Below are 19,971 nucleotides of genomic sequence, written 5' to 3'. Positions count from 1 at the left end.
GGTTGTAGGACACAACAGAGAGAGGGCTGACCTAGAAAGCAGAAACCAGCCACTAGGGCTTGGGGCAGAATTGCAGCTGATAGCCCTTGTGCAGCTATTCATTGCAGAGTAATTCTTTCCTTCTCTCTCTCTCTCTCTCTCTCTTTCTCCTTTTAGGGATACAGTTTAAACAAGAAGAAAATGGCAACTGACTCTGTAAAATTATATTAGAAAACAGCAGAACGCTGATGTAATTTTATTGATGGAATCAATAAAAAGCAGGTTCTCTCAAAGTTTCATATTCTGTGTGCAATATGTTTTATAGATTCCGAAGTAAATTATTTCTGATGTGGGAAGAAATAGGGAACAACCCATAAGTAGCCACATTAAGTGCAAACACAATAATAGAAATTATGACAGTAAGAACAGCGAGGATAATAACATCACTTTTATCAGGAACAGTAAAACCAAGAATAAGAGTAATTCTTACCTGAAATGGCAAAGCCACTGAAGCCTACTGCTAACACAAGAAAGGAAATGGCCACTCCTTTTGTATGAGAGTAACCAACCACCAAAAGCAAGGTTGCTTCCATCCCAAAGCCTTCAAATGAAACACATGAGAATGAATTATATTTAAATTACTATTGGTCATGGAGATGCTAATAAGGACTATCCAGATTAGAAGCTTAAAATGAGACAAAATTCTTTTGTATCTTATAGCTGTTCTTAAACATACTTGGGATCTTTGTGGATTTGCAGAAATATTTGTATATTTATTGTTTGAGAATATGTTTTTTTTTTACTCCTCATTCATTGCTGTATAAACGACCCAAGCAGTTGGTGAAGTTAATTCACTGAACAGTCCAGAAAAACAATGAGAAAGTGACCGTGTAAAGGGCAGAAAATTCACAAACACAAAACCATCATAGGCAAAGGAGAAAAACACTTGCCTTCAATTTCTCAGGGTTGTAGTGATACAAGATGCTCTTGGTAAATGGAACAAAAGAGTGTTTTACATACAAGTGCACTACCAACACCATAGGACACTTCCAGTCTTTACTGCAAATTCACATTTTCTAATATGTAACAGTACAATCCTTCTGGTTTGTTTTTTTTTTAATGACACTATTAATATGCCCTGAAAATACAATGAATTTGAGCATCTTTTGTGAAGATGCATAGCAAGTTGTGTGGTATCTCTAATTGCAGGCATCTCTGTTTCTAGCAGCCCCTACCATCCATAAATAATGTAAGCCAGCAATTGGCAGTGGACAACTAACTGCACCACAGGCTATCTGGTTTGAAATCTTTTCTCTAACTTAGTATCAACTTTACAGGTAGATGCCACTGATTTTGCAGTTCAGTGACTGAACTGGAAACAAATTACTTTGTGCTGAGTAAAAATGAGCCTGTCCATCCTTCAACCTTTTTTTGTCCCAAAGTTTCCAGCTTAAACTTGCCAGTGAGTTCTGCTGGAAGTATCAAATGGGAACATCGCCAGTTATTACAAGACGGTATCCACTGGGAAAGGGTGTCTCCAGCACCATGGTGCAGGGTTAACTTTGTCTGTATGAGTTTGCAGTATGAGGCCTATTTGATCATACTATTCTATTGCCTTTTCAGTTATTAACCAGACTTCCTACTTCCTCCATTTTTAAAAGCATGTTCATATGAGTAAGGATTTATGCCGTGAGACATCAGCTCTCCATTTAATGTTTCAGATTAACCAGCTGTAAATGCAATCTTGAATAAATCATTTTGTTAAAATTAAACATGAATTAACTATTATATTTGTAACATACAATTGAAATATCATATTTTCAGAGTCCAACAGTACCTCCACAGTTCATGACCTTCCTTACAGTGGTGGTGGTTAAGATCTTCCTGCTCCGTAGGAAGTCTGCTAGCTGCCCTCCGATGGGTACGATGATTGTCATGACCATGTGAGGAACTGCTGACAAAAGGCCAACCTGCAATTAGACAAATGGCTGTTTACTGCTCACATCCTCCTTTAAGACTTAGGGGGAAGAAATTAGGAACCATAACTTTCCTTCATCTCTTTCCATCTTATTAGACACTTTTTTATCCTAGATTCATGGGTGACAGGTTTGCAGACAGGTCCAACAGGAACTGCAGCTAAGACCTGTGTGACCTTAAGCTACCTTTATCCCATCTTTAGGGATTTCTAGGAGCTTGAGAGACTCCAGCAAACTTTTGTCCAGTTAATAGAAGTTTTCATCCCAGACCTTCTCAGTAATGGCAATATATGAGCCACAGCATGGTTGACCAGTGCCTAAGGTACCAGTAAAGTGGAAAGACCTGGGCACCTTCCTTCATTTTTTTGGGGACTAACCTGGTGGTTTTCCTTCCTTTCCTCCTTCCTGCCTTTCTCCCTCCATCCCTCCCTGAAGGAGAGAAGGGCAGGTAGGGTTTTTCTCTGTTCATAATAATTTCCTGACAGTAGAAAGAGTGCTGCATATTTGTGCATATTTGTACATATTCAAGAGACAGGGGGAAGAGACACAAGCTATAATAAAGATTAAAAAGAGAACTCTAACTAAAAAGTCTGATGCTTATGCTCTGATGGAGTTTTTCCTCTCTCCAATAACCAACAAAGAAGCACAAGAAAACTGCTCTAATTTATCTGATGCTCAAAGTTGGGTAATGGAAGAAATATCTCCTTACAGCCCAGGAGGAGAAACCAGAGCACAGGTGAGAATCTCCTCTCAGAAATATCATCAATATACCTACTCTTCCATGGCTACTCTCAAGAGTTGCTTAAGAAGACTGTTTATATCAAATTCTATTGTAGACATCACAAAGTCCTGACTTATATGTCCTGATATTGGATGGTCTATCTTGGTTTTCAACTGCTTTTATATATTTTTGTTTTTCAGGTTCTCAAGGAGCTCCTTTCTGAATAAACAGTCTATCCCCACCACCTGCCACTATGTAAAGGAAGGAAACACCTGCACATTGTATGTGGACTGAAGACAGTGCAGCATAAAACCTGGCAATAATTTAATAATTTTACATATTATTAAATAAGCATATATGTAAAGGTATGCATGCATTTTTATTCTTGTGGGATTACAGCCTACAAACCGATGTTCATCTTCTTTAGATTTCCATAGCATCCCAGAATCACAGAGTGGTTGAGGTTGGAAGGAGCCTCAGGAGGTCATCATCTTCAATCCCTCTGCTCAAGTAGGATCACCTAGAGAAGGTTGCCTAGGAATGTGTCCAGACAGCTTCTGAATGTCTCCAAGGATGGAGATTCCACAACTTCTCTGGGCAACCCGTGCCAGTGTTGTCACCCTCACAGTATAAAAGTGTTTCCTGATGTTCAGAGGGAAACTCCCATGTTTCAGTTTGTGCCCATTGCCTCTTGACCTGTGACTAGGCACTACTGAAAGAGCCTGGTTTCATCTTCTTTACACTGTCCCTTCAGATATTTTCACATATTGATGAGAATCCTGCTGAGCCTTTTCTTCTCCGGGTTAAATAGTCCCAGTTCTCTCAGCCTTTCTTCATAGGAGCAATGTTCCCATTCCTTAATCATCTTCATGGCTTCTCACTGAATTTTCTCCATATGTCCATGTCTCCCTTGTACTGGGGAGCTCAGAACCGAACATAGTACTTCAGGTGTGGCCTCACCAGTGCTGTGTAGAGGGTAAAGATCACCTCCCTTTTCCTGATGACCTTTCCATAATGCAGCTCAGGATAGCATTAGTCTTTATTGCGAGGGGACACTGCTGGCTCATATCCAATTTGGTGTCCAGCAGGACTCCCAGGTCCTTTTCTGCTAAGCTACTTTCCAGCTGGGCAGATCCCAGCATGGAACTGTTTCTCTCCAGGTGTAGGATTTTGCACTTTCCCTTATTATACTTCATGAGGTTCCTGTCAGCCCATTTCCCCAGTCTGCCAAGGTTCCTCTGTATGGCAGCACAACCTTGTATAACCTATTAGACACTCCTCCTAGTTTTATGTCATCTGCAGACTTGCTGAGGGTACACTCTGCCCCATCATCCAGATCGTTAATGAAGACATCAAACAGGATCAGACTCAGTACATCCCCCGGGCTACTGAATTTTAGTGATCAGCATGACATCATCTAGAAGCATTTCCTTGAAGCAGTAATTTAGTGATAAGTTTGAGTTTGCTTTCTAGAATGCACAACCTCATTACATTGACAGTCAGTCAGTTTTATGTTGGTTTTAAATTAGTGTAACTCCAGCATTAATGAAAAGCAACTCAGAATAAACAAATCTAATTTTTCTTATATCCATGGTCTTCATCTGTATGTTGTACTTGGCCATCCAGAGTGTCATCGCTACCATGTTGTAACTTGGACACACTGTGCTCCCAGAACACATAAATAATGACTACCTTTGTTATCATTATCAGCCACAGAGTTGCTTGAAAATAATTAGCACATAGCAAGTAGGTTTGTTAAAGGAATGATTTTTTTAAAGGGAAAACTTTTCTGAAACAATTATTCTGAATTCCTCATTCATGCTCTGAAGAGGGACTGTAACAATACTGATTTTAATGAAATGGTGGTGGCAAAAAATTCTGGGAATAATCTACTGGAATTATCTGATTTCTCCTCAAGTACTCTGCATAGAATCATAGAAACATTATGGTTGGAAAAGACCTCCAAGATAACCGAGTCCAGCTTTTGACCAAACATCACCATGGCAGCTAAACCATAGCTCTGTGTTTTAAGTGCCACATCCATTCATTTCTTGAACACTTCCGGGTTGATGATTCCACCTCCTCCCTGGGCAGCTCATTCCAATGCTTAACCACTCTTTCAGTGAAGAATTCTTCCTGACTTTCAACTCGAGCCTGCCCTGGTGCATCACCTAGGGTGAAGTCTGAAGGTCACTGCTTCATCCCAGACATTTACCTTGCTTATTGCAAATCCAAAGACTTCTTCAAAGTAAGCAGGCTGACTTATAAGGAGCAAATAGAAGGTCCAGCTTCTGCAGAAGTTTGCCACAATGATTGCATAAACTGGCATTGAAGTGAAAAATCTCTTCCAGGGAGTACTAAATTTCTAGGGAAAAAAGCCACAAAAATTGAGTAGACAGAGGCAGAATAAAGGACCAGTGTTTTTTATTATTAAGACTATCCAGAACATTGCATGCAACTTACATTGCAGATCGCTAAGAATGCAAGTGAAATATACGTCTTGAATTAATGGCAAAAAACATTTAGAGACATTTTCTTAGAATAGTTAAGATTTTTAAAACTAATACTGCACTAATATTGCCCTGCTTACTGAAATTACATGAGGTCTTCTGGAGTCCTGCTATTGGGATAACAGGATCAGTAAAAGAATCAAAGAAAACTAGAGAAAACCTTGTGTCATTCCCCACCTTTTGGTATGATGCAGTTTGGTACTTTCTTCTGAAAGGAGTGGGAAAAAAGCATTATCCAAGCTAAGAGACATAAGTAGCACAGCAACAAGCAGCTACCTGCTTCAAATTAATTAATTTAGTTAAGAAAAAAAAAGCCTGTGGTAGAGAATTTAATTTCTGTAACTTGCTTTTGGCATTTTCAATTTCTATTTATGCTCCAGTACTCCACACATGAGGAATAAAGCGCACTTCAGAGACCTATTCATTTGTTATAAAATTCAAATCAGAAGGTGAAATATGTAGCTATGGCAACATGCATTGACATTCTCCTTTTTTAAAAAAAAAAATTATCTGTGTTTTACAGGCAACCGTATGCCTGCAGTTGTGTGCGAACACATGAAGGTGGTACTAGTGTCCTTTGCTTTAAAATCACCATACAGCAAGGAAAATCCATGATCTGGAAAAAGGATGTGTGTTTCCAGCCAAGACCTCATTGACTTCAGCCAAATCTCAGGAGCATGCTCAAAAGCAGAGCCTCGTATTTTACACTCTCAGCAAGGCTACTACCCAAAATATGTAGAGGAAAAAGCTTGGAGTGACTTTGTTCCAAAATGTTCAAGACTAAAAGCCAAGAAAGAGCAGTTTAACAAGAAACACCTTTGGTTTTTACTACTAGCGAAAATAAGTTACCTAAGGAAATGGAGAGAAGTTCAATAGCAAAATAGATTTTAACTCAAAGTCTCCAGGATCTTCCAGGATCTTCTCAGAGAGAGGATAAGGAGCCTTAAGGAAGGACCTGAGCTGCTGTGAGAGTGAGCAGGGCAGAAAACCTGTCCTTAAACTTTCAGATTTGCAATCATCCTTAATAGGAGATCAAAAGGCAGATGGATAAATTAACATCTGCAGCCAGGTTTCTTATTTAGTTAAGTACATTAATGTTTTTTAGAACAAGCATGACAGTTACTCAAGAGCAGGAGACCAGAATGTGTTGTTCTCTCTTGCCCTCCATCCCTTCCCTCCCTAGATCTGGGAAGCTCTATAAGCCATGGGCTGAAACAGCATTATGTGTTTTCCTGTTGCTGTACTCATCCTCTCCAGCTGCATGAACCTGATCCTGTAATTTTCATAAAAGGAAAAACCCCTAAACATCAACAGAAACTAGTTCTGCCACTCTTATGCAGCTAACAGTATCCATCCAGTCTTATGCTCATCTTGTGCAAAGTGCTCACAAATTATAACAAGAAAGGCCTTTTTTTTACTTACACTTGCATTAGCCAGGCTAGCTCCTTCTCCTATACTTGTTTCTATATATATTCTTTCTTCGTTGGTTATTGTTGGATGCGCAGCAGGACTCTCATAGGCATGAAGCAACCAGAACATGTACCAAACAACCCCAAACATTCCTGCAGAGGCCAGAATAGCAAAGCTTGATTTTAAAAGCCAATAAAGCTACACTTCAGTATCTGCAAGTCTTGAGGTTTGGTTCAAGTGCCAGTTAAACCAAACCTGCAAAGAAATTATGGTCAGGGAAGTAACAAAGTACTGTAACTAACTCTATGTATATTGTATGCCTGCTGGCAAAGTACTTGAGCATTTTGTTGTTTGTATTACATGTTATGCACAGGGCAGAGAAAAGGCAGAAGGAAAGCTCTGTGTAGAACCTGGGAAAGGAAAAAAGTAGACAGGCCATAACATGATCAAAATCTGCATAAAGGGGTTTCACAATCAGATGGTGTTGGCAAATCTTGTGGTGTGTCCAGAGAAAACCTGTCTTAACTGGGTCACTGATATGCAAGGCTAGGTTGGAGCCAGCTCTACCACATACTGGAGGGGGGAAGAATGAGGCACCACAGATCAGCAACAAGGCCATACCTGTGTAGTGGGACCACTTTGTAGAGGTGTTATTGTTTTATTGAAGATGGGCAGCATGGGGAAGATTTCTCGGGGCAGTTTTCAGAGGCATTGGGCTCCCCCTCGGCAGCATATGCTGTGGCGTTCACTGTTAGTGCACATCTGGGGCAGATACCACACAAGTGTCTGTGCTACAGAGGAACCTTTGCAACTGTATCCAGCCCTGTCACTGGGTAACCATGGGCTGTAGCCTGGTCATGACAATTTTACAACCTTTTGTAACAGATGATTACAAAATGAAAGCTCTCAGAATCTGCAATAACTAGAGAAAAAATTAGAATACCCATTTGCAACCTCTTCATTCATCAAAACAACTTTGATCCATACTTGTTAGACAGGTTTAAGTGAATAGCTGGCAGTACCAGTCTAGTGGCAGAGGTCCTTCATGTTAAGCAACTCACCATAAATGTAGAAGACAGATGACCATCCTATATACTGTACCAGCACACCTGCCAGTGGCATGGCGACCACCGCACCTGCATAAGACCCTGAGGAGAAAATGAATTAGTAAAACGTATCAGTCATGATAGGTGTGCCCAGCTTTCAGAACAGATGATCCAGACAGGTGTTCGTGGGGGAAGAACCAGAGGGACATGTTTGGTTGATTTTTTATGAATGCGGAAAATTGGATGGAAGGTCCAAAATTTTGCTTGGGGTGGTGGGAAGGACTGACCCTTGTTGGTGTGAGATCACCAGTCTCATTTTGCAGTTAGAAGGGTTGTGTCCTGTAGGTAAATAGGATCTGCAAATCCAAGACTGACGGTAAACCATCACAGAGGTATAAGCTATACGTATGCACTCGAGTGGGAAATCTCACCTAACCCCATGGTATATGAGGTGAGTTTTGGAGAAGCTAATGACCCAAGTTTTGGAAGTCTTCCTTGGTGCCAAGGAATCCTGATGATTGCAGATATTCGGGGAGGCTCTTGTCATGGCTCTAGATCCATGACACACAAGGGCTAGCGGTGGAGAGAGTGTTCAAACCAAACCTGAGTCTGTGTAGCCATGTTTAGTTCGTATCAGAGGCATAAACAAACAGCTGGAATAAACAGGCAAATATTGATGGGAAAAGAAAGGATAAAACCGTGGTCTGTGCCAAGGTTTCTGATTGTGAAATATATAATAGTGGTGAAATATATTTCCAAGTGACTTGTAGAAAGATGAGTATTTAAGTGCAATCTGGACAGCAGGTTTCAGTGCAAGACAGTGCCAGTGGCTTCACGTGTGAAGAGTGTTGCTTTGAATTATTCTAGGAAATGAGATACTTGTGGTTTTGAGAGTATTACATACTTCACTAATAAACACTTGTTAATAATCTACTCATTAGCAAATATTCCTCTGCAATGGTTCACAGTGATCCTTCTCCTCATCTCCATGTAATTCATTTTTCCTACAGCAATAGAAAAGCCCTAGGCCAGAATGTAGATAGAGAAACCAGGAACCTGGTTAATATGGGGTTTCCTAATTTTTCCATTGTTCCTATGCACCTTTCAAGTGCAAGACTCAGTGATCTGTAGCCACTAAAACTGGTGTTGAGCTGAAGGAGTGGTGATGAACGGTGCTGCATCCACTTGACGGCCAGTCACTAGTGGTGTCCCCCAGGGATCAGTGTTGGGTCCAGTTCTGTTTAATATCTTTATTGATGATTTAGATGAAGGGATTGAGTCCATCATCAGCAAATTTGCAGATGACACTAAGCTGGGGGGGAGTGTCGATCATCTGGAAGGCAGGAGGGCTCTGAAGAGGGACCTGGATAGGTTGGAGAGTTGGGCTGATTCCAACGGGATGAGGTTCAATAAGGCCAAGTGCCGGGTCCTGCACTTTGGCCACAACAACCCCCTGCAGCGCTACAGGCTGGGGACAGAGTGGCTGGAGAGCAGCCAGGTAGAAAGGGACCTGGGGATTCTAATCAACAGAAAGCTGAACATGAGCCAGCAGTGTGCCCAGGTGGCCAAGAAGGCCAATGGCATTCTGGCCTGGATCAGGAACAGTGTGGCCAACAGGTCCAAGGAAGTGATTCTTCCCCTGTACTCCACACTGGTGAGGCCACACCTCAAGTACTGTGTCCAGTTCTGGGCCCCTCCGTTCAGGAAGGATACTGAGGTCCTGGAGCAGGTCCAGAGAAGAGCAACAGGGCTGGTGAAGGGACTCAAGCACAAGTCCTATGAGGAGAGGCTGAGGGAGCTGGGGTTGTTCAGCCTGGAGAAGAGGAGGCTCAGGGGAGACCTCATCACTCTCTACAACTCCCTGAAAGGAGATTGTAGCCAGGTGGGGGTTGGTCTCTTCTCCCAGGCAAGACAAGGGGACATGGTCTTAAGTTGTGCCAGGGGAGGTTTAGGTTAGATATTAGGAAGAAATTCTTTACAGAGAGGGTAATCAGGCATTGGAATGGGCTGCCCAGGGAAGTGGTGGATTCTCCATCCCTGGAGGTTTTTAAGATGAGACTGGATGTGGCACTTAGTGCCATGGTCTAGCAACTGTAGCGGTAGTGGATCAAGGGTTGGACTTGATGACCTCAGAGGTCCCTTCCAACCCGGCTGATTCTATGATTCTATGATCCTTCCATATCCAGTGCTAGGGTTTCAAGGAGAGAGCACTGAGTGTGGAGAGACTTTTCTTCCGATCTGTTCTTCTGTAGAAAATGGAAACACTTAAATAATCACTAAATCCTGAAGTAATCTGTAATAAAAATAAAATTCCCATAATATACAAACATGGGATTTTTCCTCTTGCTTCACTCCTCCTTTTATCCTTTATCTCGTATTTTAGTGCTGTATTTTCCCTAGCCTTAGAACTCCACTGCTCATGGACAGAATTTTTTTTATGATTTTTACTTTTTCTATTGAACATTTTCTCCTACAGACATTCATCTTCAGCTGTCAGCATTGGAAAGGGACTCAGAGAAAAGGGCAAAGTACATGTTTGATCATAAGTCAGAATGAAGCAGAATGGCTACTGGCAAGAAGTTACATCATCTCCACTGCAGTATATTGAGAAGCCAGCCTAAAGCCCTTTTAAGATAATTTCTGAGTATGTGTTTGTTTAGGAGCATCCATTCAGTATGTATAATAAATGGAATCACTAAGGATGGAGCAGATAAAAAAATACAATGTAATTTCTTTCATGTGACACCTTTAGACCCATTTTAGTTTACTATGAGAGCCATTATGAGTGTTGGCTTCAAATGATAAAATAGTGACATATTAAACAAAAAGGACTCTCAGGTTCCTGAGCTTAGAGTACAAGATGATTGTAGCAAGAGGGTTCATATTTCTCTTTCAAATAATGAAATTAATAAAATAAATCCAATAGGAATATGTACTTATATAAACCACATAAACTATCAACTTACCACAGAATGATGTGGTAGCCAACCTGCTCCTCTCCAGCGGCGGAGCCCATTTACTCCACATCCCATGACAGGCTGGGTAGGTGACGCCCTGGCAGAAATTTCACACATCATATGATTTGCTTTCACTGCATTCCATTTAAAGTATTACAGAATCACAGCATACGCTGAGTTGAAAGGGACCCACAAGGATCATCAAGTCCAACTCCTGGCCCTGCACAGGACCATTCCCAAGAGTTACACCATGTGCCTGAGGGTATTTTAGTTGCTCGTGCTATCCATACTGTCTAGCTGTTTGTCATCATGGAATGAGGTAGGAAGGGTTAGTTAAGTTTGGAAAAGCTCAATTGTTTGGGTATGAAGATGTCAAACTGACCTTGATTACTTTTTACTTCAATAGTAATTCATACATTCTGAGGTAAAAATGCTGTTTAGTATATGCAGTGGACGGCACAAGTAAACTAAAATAGCTCAGACTGCTGCACCAGAAATATAATTTTTTCTTTACTTGTAAGTAAACTTAAAAATATAAATCAGCATGATTAAAGAGTTATCATCTAAAAATAAGTAACAAGTTAAACTGTAGATTGATCAGAAAGCTTGATCAAAAAGATCTTACAGTGTTTTAGAACTAAATCTCAAAAAACAAACTATGTTTGAAAGGACCAAAGTGGTGAGTGCTCCTACCTCCACCAGACCTTGAAGAATCCTTACAAACATCACACAGCCATAATGCACTCTTGCTGCAGAAGGGATGATCATGTTCAGTGTAGATGTCAGAAAGATAGCTGCTCCAAACACTCTGTGGAGAAAAGTACCATGTCAGGGAATACAGTTATTGTCTATTTTTCAGAAGTGACACTGTTGTCAGTTACAGTTGCAGAGACAATTACACTTAACCACCATCTCAACAACCCAAATACTTGTAAAGTTCCCTTATTGTGAAAAGGGGATAAATATTCAGGTGATCCATACATTTTCTTCTCTGAATGGAACAGATTTTTGTACATGCTTAAATAAAGGCGCTGGATTTCTATTTGCATCAAGAGGATTAGATATGGATGTAGGTACTGGAGGCCTGGAGGTACTGTTTATATGAATTCTGACCTGAGAGAAGTATTGCTATCCCAGGAAGTACTTAAATTCTGTTATAACAAGAGGGTTTAACTTAAATTAGGTAAAGCCTGGTTTAAGTGCCTCTGTGAACATGGGAGTGTTCTGGTTAGTTCCACTTGCTGCTGCTAGAATGGGTAACAGGGCTGCTTAAGATCAATTCCTTTCCAACATCACTTCTCTAAATAACAGCTACAAATGTCCTTTATGACTATGACATAGAAGGGACATTTCTACAAGACAAATTCTGGGGAAAATTTGATATAAATATTTTGTTACCCTGCTTGGGAAGAGCACTTGCTGAAGCTGGGCATTAAGTCAGTTAAGGATCTAAACGTACCTGGGGCTCAGCACCTTTGGGAAATCATTTGCAGCCTCCTAAAGGTTAGCACCTGTTAGAGAAACAGGCAGGAGAAACCTCTGTGTAATGGTAATGAATGCAAGCAGCAGTCCTGAAAGTGCAGGCTACACAGAGGTCCCTAGGGTAGCACTCAAAGCCATGTCTGCTGCACTCACCACAGTCTGTGGGAGCTTTTCCCGACATGGGCATGGGTTTTCCTGTATTTAACTGAAGAGTGGTGCACACTTAGTGCCCAGTGTCAATAATAAACAACAGTGACACTAGACATGGAAGACAGCTGTACTACAAGACGGTCGTTTCAGTATGGCAGAGGCTCTGGGTTTGCCAGGCACTGATGCTGCAATGCAAGGGAAGAGTATCCCTGGGTTCCCAGCTTGTGCCCAGAAAGGACATCTGGGAAGTTAATTTGAAAAATGAGACTGCTGCACCATGAAAAAAATCATTGGAAACCAAGAAAGAGGCTGGGAAAAACCAGTTGGAACCATCACTGAAATGACTACTATTAGTAGGAATGAGCTGTACTTGCTTGATTAGATTTCACATATCTTCACATCTGGCTGAGCGAAGCCTCAGGTTTCCTTTCTGTGCAATGAATGGGGTTCATTCAATAGCTATGTCATGAGTGCTCTGAACGTTAGGAGTTCATTACTATAGCATCTGTGGAAGTTGATATACATGAGGATCCCCTCTGAGATCCTGTTACAGCACTGAAAAATATCAGAACTGGCAGTCAGAGTTCTCCACAATTGCCAAGCACCATTTAAATTGAGTGGATTACTATTAATCTTCAGTAGTTTACTGTCTTCTTTGTGTTGTCTGCAATTGCAAGCAGCCATGCCTGGCTCCCTATGGACAGCCTTTGTATGGGAGACCTTTTATTCTGCAGCTAGAAAGTTGCAGCAGTTGGTGGCCCTGCAGATCACAGCACAAGGACATGGGACATCAACCCAAAGCTGCCCTGCCTTGCTCCAAGACTCAAGGCGACACCCTGGGAATAAAGCAGCCTGTTTTGTTCAGGGCTCTCAATTCCTAGCAACACTATTAGCTGCCAGCATGCTGCTGTTTGTGAACTGCAGTTCATGTTTGTTTTTCAAACCACTCAAATTCAGTGACATTCAATAAGCTTTGAATTGTCTTGTTATGTGTGTGGCATTTCAGGAAGACAAGTTAAGCTTCATTCTGATACATGAATCATATTAGACAGATATTTGATCAGAAATCTTGTGGTTTGGACAACAGCAGTATTTCTCTCCATTTTGATTTTTTCTGGCAAAGACATAAAAAAATATTATTACAGATAGCTCTTTATCATGTTCCACTTCAAAATATTTATAAATTTTTTAAACTTTTTGTTTCAATTCATCTTTTATTTTATTTTTTTTAATAAGGATTTCAATTGTTTGACTTTCAGTCTCTTTTTGAAAACTTATTCACAGGAGATATACGTGATTTCATTTTTTTTTTTCTGGTCTTAGTATTTGCTGTAGGATTAATGGTAGTATTACAGTGTGAGGAATCTACAGTCAGAGATCAACACTGTTTTAGCTAAATTCTCTACACCTATTGACAAAACCAACTCCCTACCTCAGTGACAAGAAAGCACTAAACAGATGAGCACAATAGCAAAGAGGCTGAACGGGCTGGCAGAGAGAAGTGACAAGGGAACTATATAGAAACCAATCTGAAAATATGAACTAGAATAAAAAGGCCACAGTCATATCTTGACATGGAGAAGATTGCTTTCAAAGCCAAGTAAACATTTAACTGAGAAATAAGTATTACTTATCTGTTATGATCAGTGAAGAAAAGACTTTTGCACCTTGCTTTCTTACCACTAATAGAAATATCAGGTCTTTTATCATAATGCTATTGACTCATGGAACTACAGCAATTCATGTAAATTAATACACATGTGAAAGAATAAACTGTGAAAAAGAGAATGTATTTAGTTATCCAAACAGGTAGCTCTGAAGACTGAGTTTCTGAACTCTGCTACTTCTTTTAACGCCAGCTGTTAATATGCCTAAGTTATAAATGCATCATTTATACTGAGTTAGAACCAGTCACTCTTCTGCTACTATTTAAAAGGCTGAGTATGGTTTCCACAAAGAGGCAGCACCTTTTCAGCAGTTCACTGCCATTTATCCCAAAGAAGTTGGTCTCCACCTTGATTAAAAATATTCCAGTTTCTTTTCACTTCATTCACATATTCTTCTCTCCTGACTACCATGATCCTCAGGCCTCTTTGGGATCAAAACGGACTTCTTCAGCAGCACACTCCTCTGCCCAGCAGGGTGCTCTTACTGAACACCAACATCAAGGGGTGCCTTGTCTTTCATGTACACACCAAACAATGATGAAATTACATTTAGTCGCATGTTTGAGGATAAGCAGCAAGTCAAGGGGATGGTGTCACTAAATGATTCATGAACTTTTTGGTGGAATGCTGACCTACATCAATTTGGATCAACGTATAGAGAAAATTATATAGTGTTAGATGGTTTTGCTGCAAAACCATAAAGCACTCAATATTTTCAGCTGTTCTGAGATCCATTCGAATCCTACATTATTACAGATAATTATGTGCAATAGAGAATTGCCTGGGGTGGAGGTGTCCATGTGTATTCAAGGTTGCACAGTTTAAACAGGTGGTAAAAGAGCATTTGCCTAAATCTGCAAGGTCACTAGTAGGATAGCATCTCAGTTCAAGAGTACAGATGAGACAAAAGACAGCATTTGTCTTTCTAGGGATGGTGGGTTCACTGGCCCCAGAATTGCTGTTTTCCTATCCCGTATCTTAGCAAATAACCCCTCTGAAACAACAACTTGGCACAACTGGTGAATCTACCTAAGCTGAAATTGCTTGGGTAAACAAGGAATAAAGGAAAAACATGGACTTAGCCAGACCTATGAATCCTATTACTGCAAGCAGAAATTCTCTTCAAGCTCAGTTTTTGAGCTATTTTTGTTCCTCAGCAAATTCTACTCCTAAATCCAGTTGTAGTGGAGCATTAGATTGAGTTGGAAACATGCACTTAAGGAAGTAGTCTGCTGATGGAATACATTGAGTTACAGTGTAAACATGGTTGATTTTACTGTTTGCAAGTAAATTAAGGAAACAAAAGCCAAACTAATAATATGCTGAATTATTCAACCACAGTGTGCACATCTGTGTTTTGAAGCCCTTCTGCTGCAAAAGCTGGTGGCAAGACTAGAAAGGCTGGGGAAATTATTAAGCTTAGCTAATTTGTTTGTCTTATTTGTCAGATGGAAAAATACTCTGCTTGGGCACTGTTATGTGGTAGAGAAATTAATAATTGAGGATGCTAACAGTGTTGAAGAAACAGCGCAAACTGAACTCAGTAACTTTTGGCTATGGACAGAGGGGATTTGGAATTGAGCAGTTTGGGTAATTCTATGGGATGACTCTGTTCTGGAGTAATTTCTGCAAGGATATATGGTGGGAAGAACATCCAGGTAGTCTTGTAACCCCTGTAGCTCTTTACAGAATGCAGAGCAAAGTACTTTGATTTGGGGAAAAACAACATATAAATGGTGCTAAAGACTTATCCAATTCTGACAGTGTTTTTAGCTAAATCACATCTTGTTTGCAGAGAATGAAATTATTATCAATCATCTTGTTTTTTTAATCTAAAAATCCCAAATGCCCCAAACATGCACATCTCATGAGCTCGTTCATAACCAGCTGTCTTCAGATAACCTCCCTCTCTCTTCTGAGAGATCACGTTTCAAGTTCTTAAGACTTTTTGAAGTAAAGCCCAAACCCAAAGTTACTCTTGACAAAATTAACCACTTTTCTTACTCACATTTTCTAAAGCAGTTGAATTTCAATAAAATAAAATAAATCAGCTGACAAACATATTGATCGTAAAAGAAATCTGTATAGATGCTCAAAGGTCACCAAACAGAAATCATGAGGCTCTATTACAAGTTCTATGCAATCCTAATTACAGTCAGTACTGGATCCAGCCATGTCCAGGATATTTGTGTGCACTAGGATAGATTTGTGGCTTCAGAACACAAATAGCTCCTCAATTCCTTCATGCTTCAGTCCACATGGAATTTTTAAAGCAGAAAGGTCAGATTTTGTTGGAAAATTCTTGTTTGGTGTTAAGTCGAGCTAAAAGGCACTAAGGCAATTTCTGAAAGACAAATGCTACAACTATTATCTGAAGCACTAGGTGTGATTTTCCTAACACTCTCCAGATAGCACTATTGTTTAGAGAAGAAACGTATAAATATTTGAGATGAACCAGCTAAATTGGAAGAATCACCAATAGACCTATAATGGAAATTGAGTCTCATTTTTAATTATAGGCATAAATACTGCATGTTCAGTTTCAAATGTGCATTTCTGAAACACTCTAATTCACTATTTTGCTAATCATAATTTAAACAGAAGTGTAAAACAGTCATCAGGCTCTAAAGCTTAATTCTTTTGCTTATTTTTTTCTTACCTGTTAGCAGCCAGTTTGTTTGCAATGAACCCTCCTGGAATTTGTGTCACAATGTAACCCCAGAAAAAAGAGCCATGAATGAGTCCCACGGTCTCTGGATCCCAGTTGAATTGGGCTGTCTTTAAAGGAAATGGGGAAAATGCTGTAAAATGAAGCATACTCACTGGAAGATAACTATTGTTTGGAAGTCACACCATCCTCCAAATAAAGGCAGCCTCTTTACACTGGCTGCTTGGGGTTGCTGAGCTTGAAACCCCCAGTTAAGGCAGAAGGATATCTGATTTCCATGTGAGATTGGTGCTTTTTTTCTTAGCTTTCAGTTGAGTGGATAAGAGGGGGAAAGGGTTCAGCCAGATTGTAGTTAACACTGGACCTTCATCTTTGCCACTTGCCACTGCTTCCCCCTGGGCTGCTTCATCCTGAAACCTTTGCTTTTGAGCCTGCTCAGAGTTGTAAGAAGGACCTGAAGCCTTTCAGTGGTACCTCACTAGGTGTTATAGTGCCATTCACACTCCCTGCTTTTAAGATGAAAATAACAGTGATCAGGTGCTGCAAACTGGTAAGTCATGTTTTCCACTGTTATGGCACATAAGCTCCCCAGCTTGTTCTTCTTCACTTCTTTCCCTCTAGTGACCTGCCTTGTGCTCCAACATCTTGTTATCACAGAATCTCTCAACCTTAGGATGATTTGCCTTTCCTGGTGACTCCAGTCACATTCCAATGGCAAGTCAGAACAGGAGATTGAGAGTATGTCCAACACTGGTGATCTTGAGCAATTGTTCGGGTGGACTGATCGTATTGGGAACGTAAGTCAGACCATTATCCCTGTGTGCCAGTGATTCATCCAATACCTGTAGTCCAATAATCAATATGAACCCTTCCTTATTTCCAGCCTGATGTTATCCCTAGAGTTCAATCTATTTTCCCAAGATTATCAAGGTTGCTTAAGTTCTTTGTACTCAACTCCTGGTCAGACTTATCTGTAGTTCTCCCTGTCAGGCTAAACTCTGACCATCCACAATCAGCACTAAGTGGCATGGGAGCAGAGAAGGTGGGGGGTGAAGGACATAAGACCTGAAGACAAGGAAATCTGAAAATAAAATTAGGTAACACTAGCTACCGACTATTTTTTTTTTTATTAAAAGTGATGCCACTTGTAGTGTTGGATTTGGATGCAAAAGGCCAGCCACAGGTTGGTCATAGGTGGTTCCTAGACAAAAATGCCTGCAGCCAAGAGAAGAGCTTTCCTCATACTTGAATACTAAGCAGTTTCAGTCTTCTCAAAGCTCTTCCTGAATAAGGATTTCCCTGTTTTCTGATGACCTTGTTTGACATACCTTGTTCAGAAGAGGGATAGCCAAATCCCAGGGCAAAACATAGAGAAAGTGAAGAAAAGGAAGGTGGATCTGCCCTCTATTCTGTGAGGTCAGAAAGGGCCTGGCTCAGTATAAACACACTACTGTAAGGTCAGTGTCAAGTTTTTCTCAATGAGCCCTCAGTTCTGAAGAACTCTTTTCAAGCAATAAAAAACCACTGTGTTTTGCTTCATGATCATTTTCATGCTAATCACATGGCAGGGAAAGGTGGCTAAGTATGATCTGAGGAAGCAGCACAAATGTCCTTTGGACTCAGGATTAAAACTGTCACTAAAATACCACAGAGAAATGACAACTATAGTGATAAACCTTAACATCTCATTTTTTGGTATTACTTTCTATGTGTAAAAAGAACAGTTTTTCCCAGTAAGTTGCTTTTTTCTCCCAAACAAACAAACAAACTAAAAAACAGTTCATTGTTTGACCTGCAGGGAGAAAGATGGCATTAATTAGCCAGACATGTTTACAGAGGGCTAAATGTTTTCCCTCCTCATCAACACGCATTTTGACAAGAGACTCACTTTCCTGTGTTGAGCTACACTTCTGTATAAATACCTAATTTTCTGCCGGGGATTTCCAGATGAGTTTCTAGGTAGCGTTAATTTCTGAAGGCAGAAACACCATGTGACATTGAAAAAGTTTCTGATTCAGGAGATGCTCATGCCCAAACAGTATAAGTTTAGACTTGTGAAAGGAATTTATCCCAATTTCCTGAAACTACCTCTTCTGAGCCTCCCAACCTATGCAGGCACATCCTTTCTCTTGCTTCAGGGTTAAGTACAGAACTGTGAAATCCCAGCAGGATCACAGGGAGCAGGGATTATAAAGAATAAATACAAATTGAGCAGCAAGTCTAAGCAGGAGCTGGTCAGAGGAAACTGCAGCTGAGGAAGAACTAGGATCGTAGAACCATGGAATACCAGGTTGGAAGGTGGACCTCAAGGACTGTCTGTTTTGTTCTTTCTTGGCAAAAGAAACACAATAATAAATACTGGAGTGTGACGATAAGGCCTCCTCTATGCTTTCTTTTCTCAAGGTGACCAAACCCAGTCCCCTCAGCCTTTCCTCACATAGCAGGCTTCCCAGTCCTTTATTAATCTTTGTGGCCCTTCTCTGGATGCTCTCCAGCCTGTCTGCATCTATTTTGTGCATGGGGGACCAAACTGAACACAGTATTCCAGGTGTGGCCTGACAAGTACTGAGTAGAGTGGGATAATGACTTCTTTATCTATGCTGGTGATGATCTTGCTGATGTAACCCAGCATTCCTGTTGGTTTTCATTACCACAGCAGTACCCTGTCCTCTCATATTGGTCTTGTTGTCTACCAGGACCCCTAGGTCCCTTTCCACAGAGCTGCTCCCCACTAAGAAATTCTTCATTCACTTTGGTTAATCTTTTGGGGGTTTATTGAGTCTGATTAGAAATACTCTGCTTGATAACTAGGAAGGAGAGAGTAAAACACTGTAGGACTGGCTATGGCATAATGTGGGAAGGAAGATTCATTTAAACTCCAGTCCTAGAATCATAAACATCATCTCTGATCTTTGCAGATCAAAAGCTCCTATCATCATGAGTCATGGAGACAGGTGTACTTTTAACTTTGGTAATTTACTATAGATGCCTTCTGAACTTTTCTTTACCTAAAGTTAAAATATCTGGGAGAAAAGCTGATGAATAATTGCACAGCATTTCATTCAAGGGTCAATATTCGTGTGAATTTGTTAGGACAAAAATATTAAAAAGATATTAAAAAGATATCAAAAAATAAGTCAGCAAGTAGAGCAAATGTAAAGATTCAAGTTTATAAAGTCCATTAGGAGACTCATGGTATCACAGCCATATACCAAGACAGGACAGGCAAAACTAAGCTATGAATTGAACCTGCAGTTCCTTGGGTGCATTGATAAAGATATGTAAGCATCTCCTGTGGACCACATGCCATCTACTGCAAATTTGAAAATATCTTGGCACCTAGCTCTGAATCACCTCTAGGCAGCAGTCCACACTGTTGATAATCCCATGCCCTACTGCCTGTGA

General features: G+C 40.5%; 1 protein-coding gene across 1 annotated transcript in view; it reads right to left on the bottom strand.

The window, feature by feature from the left end:
• SLC17A8 (solute carrier family 17 member 8) overlaps positions 1–19,971 on the bottom strand; it is a 32,836-nt gene that overhangs the window by 3,771 nt on the left and 9,094 nt on the right. Inside the window, exons 3-10 of the mRNA XM_032688075.1 lie at positions 16,558–16,676; positions 11,293–11,407; positions 10,609–10,696; positions 7,658–7,744; positions 6,609–6,748; positions 4,892–5,041; positions 1,817–1,949; positions 470–580 (exon numbers count right to left, since the gene is read on the bottom strand). Coding sequence (XP_032543966.1) covers positions 470–580; positions 1,817–1,949; positions 4,892–5,041; positions 6,609–6,748; positions 7,658–7,744; positions 10,609–10,696; positions 11,293–11,407; positions 16,558–16,676 — 943 coding nt within the window. The remainder of the gene's footprint in view (positions 1–469; positions 581–1,816; positions 1,950–4,891; positions 5,042–6,608; positions 6,749–7,657; positions 7,745–10,608; positions 10,697–11,292; positions 11,408–16,557; positions 16,677–19,971) is intronic.

The sequence above is a fragment of the Chiroxiphia lanceolata genome, chromosome 5, assembly GCF_009829145.1.
Source record: "Chiroxiphia lanceolata isolate bChiLan1 chromosome 5, bChiLan1.pri, whole genome shotgun sequence".
Lineage (NCBI taxonomy): Eukaryota > Metazoa > Chordata > Aves > Passeriformes > Pipridae > Chiroxiphia > Chiroxiphia lanceolata.
The sequence above is the reverse complement of the archived record's forward strand: the minus strand, read 5'-3'. Positions and strand labels throughout refer to the sequence as shown.